The sequence below is a fragment of the Cryptomeria japonica genome, chromosome 6 (assembly GCF_030272615.1).
Source record: "Cryptomeria japonica chromosome 6, Sugi_1.0, whole genome shotgun sequence".
NCBI lineage: Eukaryota > Viridiplantae > Streptophyta > Pinopsida > Cupressales > Cupressaceae > Cryptomeria > Cryptomeria japonica.
The window spans coordinates 452,608,274-452,610,953 of record NC_081410.1 but is presented as its reverse complement, the minus strand read 5'-3'; the positions used below and the strand labels follow the sequence as shown (position 1 = coordinate 452,610,953).

Below are 2,680 nucleotides of genomic sequence, written 5' to 3'. Positions count from 1 at the left end.
TATGACATCTTAGGCATTATTGTTGTATAGGGAAGGGCTTGATTGGAAGTTTTTGAGAACTTTTGGCAGGTTTATAGGAAAATATGGGGATTTGTTTTTTCTCACATAGGTTGAATGAATTAATGAATTTGTTTCTAGTATGATATATATATTTTATGTAGTTCAAGATTCTTATATGATTCCGCCCTAGTTTTGTAACAACTTTTGGTTTTAACATAATGGGATCAATTGCATGGTAGTGTTTACCAAAATAAATAAATAAATATACGTGCAACTATATATATGTTAAAATATATTAGTTCACATCATCTTCAAATTATTATCAATTCGCTTGATATATATATGATGAAAGTAAAAATTTAATCTAAAATGCTAAGTAGAATAGTTCATTTAAGCAACAAAGTAAAGCACTCTATTGCTCTATTGTCCTTTGTTTATTAAAAATAATCATGACAACTTTTTTATAAATAATTTAAAAAGCTGAGTATGATTATAGTAACGCGTGGGACTATGTTCGTGTACAACTTGAAAACATTTTTTATATAAGATAAAAGATAGGTTTTGAAAGGACCCCGAGCCTTATACAAAACTAATGAAAAGTATAACTATGATGACCACCTTACAACAAATAACCCATGGGAAAGAAGCGCTTGACAACACTCACATCACAACTGAGGAAGAGAAAGAATGACAAATGATCAACTAACTCAAGGTGGTTTGAAACTAAGCCAATCCAAAGAGCTCTATGAACTAGGAATTATCTCTCACCTAGAAAAATGATGCATTTATCCTTCCTTTTAGTGATGATGGTAATTTATTTATATAATAATTAGAACATAGTACTCCGAACATACATGGAACACCTAAAACATCACTAATAATGTGATTGTAGAACAACTACTTTGACATGACTCTAAATTAGATTCTATTAAAATCTATAATATTAGACTCTATTGATTTAGAATTTGGAAACCTCAAAAATTGTTTGAATAGATGGTAATTTGAAGATGGTGTAGCTTTTGAAACCCGCTTTGATAAAAATTTGTTTGAATTCCATCTCTGTTCGCTCCTTTCCACCACTACAGTATAGCATCATTCCCATATCAAATTCCAGTCCCACTCCCCTTTGAAGATCTTTGTTATTTTCATCTTTTTTCGCTTCAACAACAAGAGCATCAACGATTATAACTTTTCCATTTGCTGGTGTAGCCTCATAGCACCTCCTCAACACTTTTATACAATCATCATCATCCCAATCATGCAAAACCCACTGCAATAACATTTTTCATACAATTTAGATTACGCTTTAAAAAAATTTAAATTGACACAAATATAACCTAAGATTATATACCTTGATAAAAATTGCATCAGCTGATGGAATATGTTCAAACATATTGCCACTCACATGTTGTACTCCTACAATGTTAAAAACCAACCCATATTAACTTACTATTATTTTGATGCAAAAAATATTATATAAATAAACAATAATTATTCATTTGCTAATACATACAAATAACGCATCTAGTTTTATTAAACTGTTCATCAATGGAGCAAGATCAAGCTTACCAGGGATAGGAAGTGCAGAAGCAATGACATGAGGCAAGTCAAAATTAATTCCTCTAATGTGTTTGTACTTCTCCACAATAATGGACAAGGCAGAGCCCACACCTCCTCCAATATCAACCAAAGAATTTATCTTCTTAAATCCCTCCTCATAAATCTCCAGAACACTAGACATGACAGCACGAGTGTCACAGGACATGGCCTCGTTAAAATTCTTGTTGGCTTCAGGATTCTTTGCAGCGTAATCCCAATAACTCATACCAAAAGCCTTACTGAAGGCACAGCCGCCTTGTAACACAGATTCATGCAGATGCAGCCATCCCTTTACGGTAATATCATTGTTGAATGCCAACAAATATGGAACATAGTTTTGCACCGATACACCTCCTTTTCTTGTTCCCTTAACAAGTAATTTAGAAATGCCTGTGAGGCCAAACCTAGTTTGCCTGAAGTCCTCCTGGTGTGGGATCTCAGTAAAGACTTCCTGGGAGGCTAGAAATCTCAGAAGACGAAATAGATATTCTATGTGAGGGGGGCTAGAAATTTCAGCTATATGAGCAGCAATTTCTTTTACGGTAAGAGAGCCTGAAGCCTCAGCAATTATGTCCGGAATATTCAGCAAAACAGCAGCTCTCACAGCCATGGGCTTAGCTGCGCCCAGCATTATGTCATACAGTTTTAGCTTATCCACTTGGGCTTCTTGTTCAGAAACCTGGGGAATTGCAACTGTAAGTGGAGGAGCCATTGAGAAGCAAGTAGAAGTTCACAATGTATTGATTGAATCAAAATGTAATGTACTTCTCAAATGAGAATGAGAACAACTATTTATAATTGCTCTCAACCTTTAACTTCAGTTATGATAACTGCAGTTAGTATTTGAAAAATATAAAGAAGCTTTCCAAATCTGTTCGCACGTTTTTCCCAATCTGTTCGCCGGCTCAAAGAATCTATAGATGAACCATGAGTCAAGCACGTCTTGCCAAATCTGTTCGCCGGTTCAAATAATCCAAAGTAACGTTCAACTATGAATGGGAAAACGTGGTGAAAATTGCATTAAAGTCAACAATTCTATGGGTAAAAGAATTATGATACCTTGTCACCATATTAAAATGTC

At 34.3% G+C, this 2,680-nt stretch overlaps 1 protein-coding gene across 1 annotated transcript; it reads right to left on the bottom strand.

Moving 5' to 3' along the window:
• Positions 1-507: 507 nt before the first annotated feature.
• Positions 508-2,386, bottom strand: LOC131051098 ((R,S)-reticuline 7-O-methyltransferase-like). The gene is made up of 3 exons (XM_057985472.2): positions 1,570-2,386; positions 1,352-1,416; positions 508-1,270 (listed from the first exon to the last, which is right to left on the bottom strand). Exons 1-3 carry the CDS (start codon positions 2,309-2,311, stop codon positions 959-961), a joined length of 1,119 nt encoding a protein of 372 aa, XP_057841455.1. The 5' UTR covers positions 2,312-2,386; the 3' UTR covers positions 508-958.
• Positions 2,387-2,680: the final 294 nt, after the last annotated feature.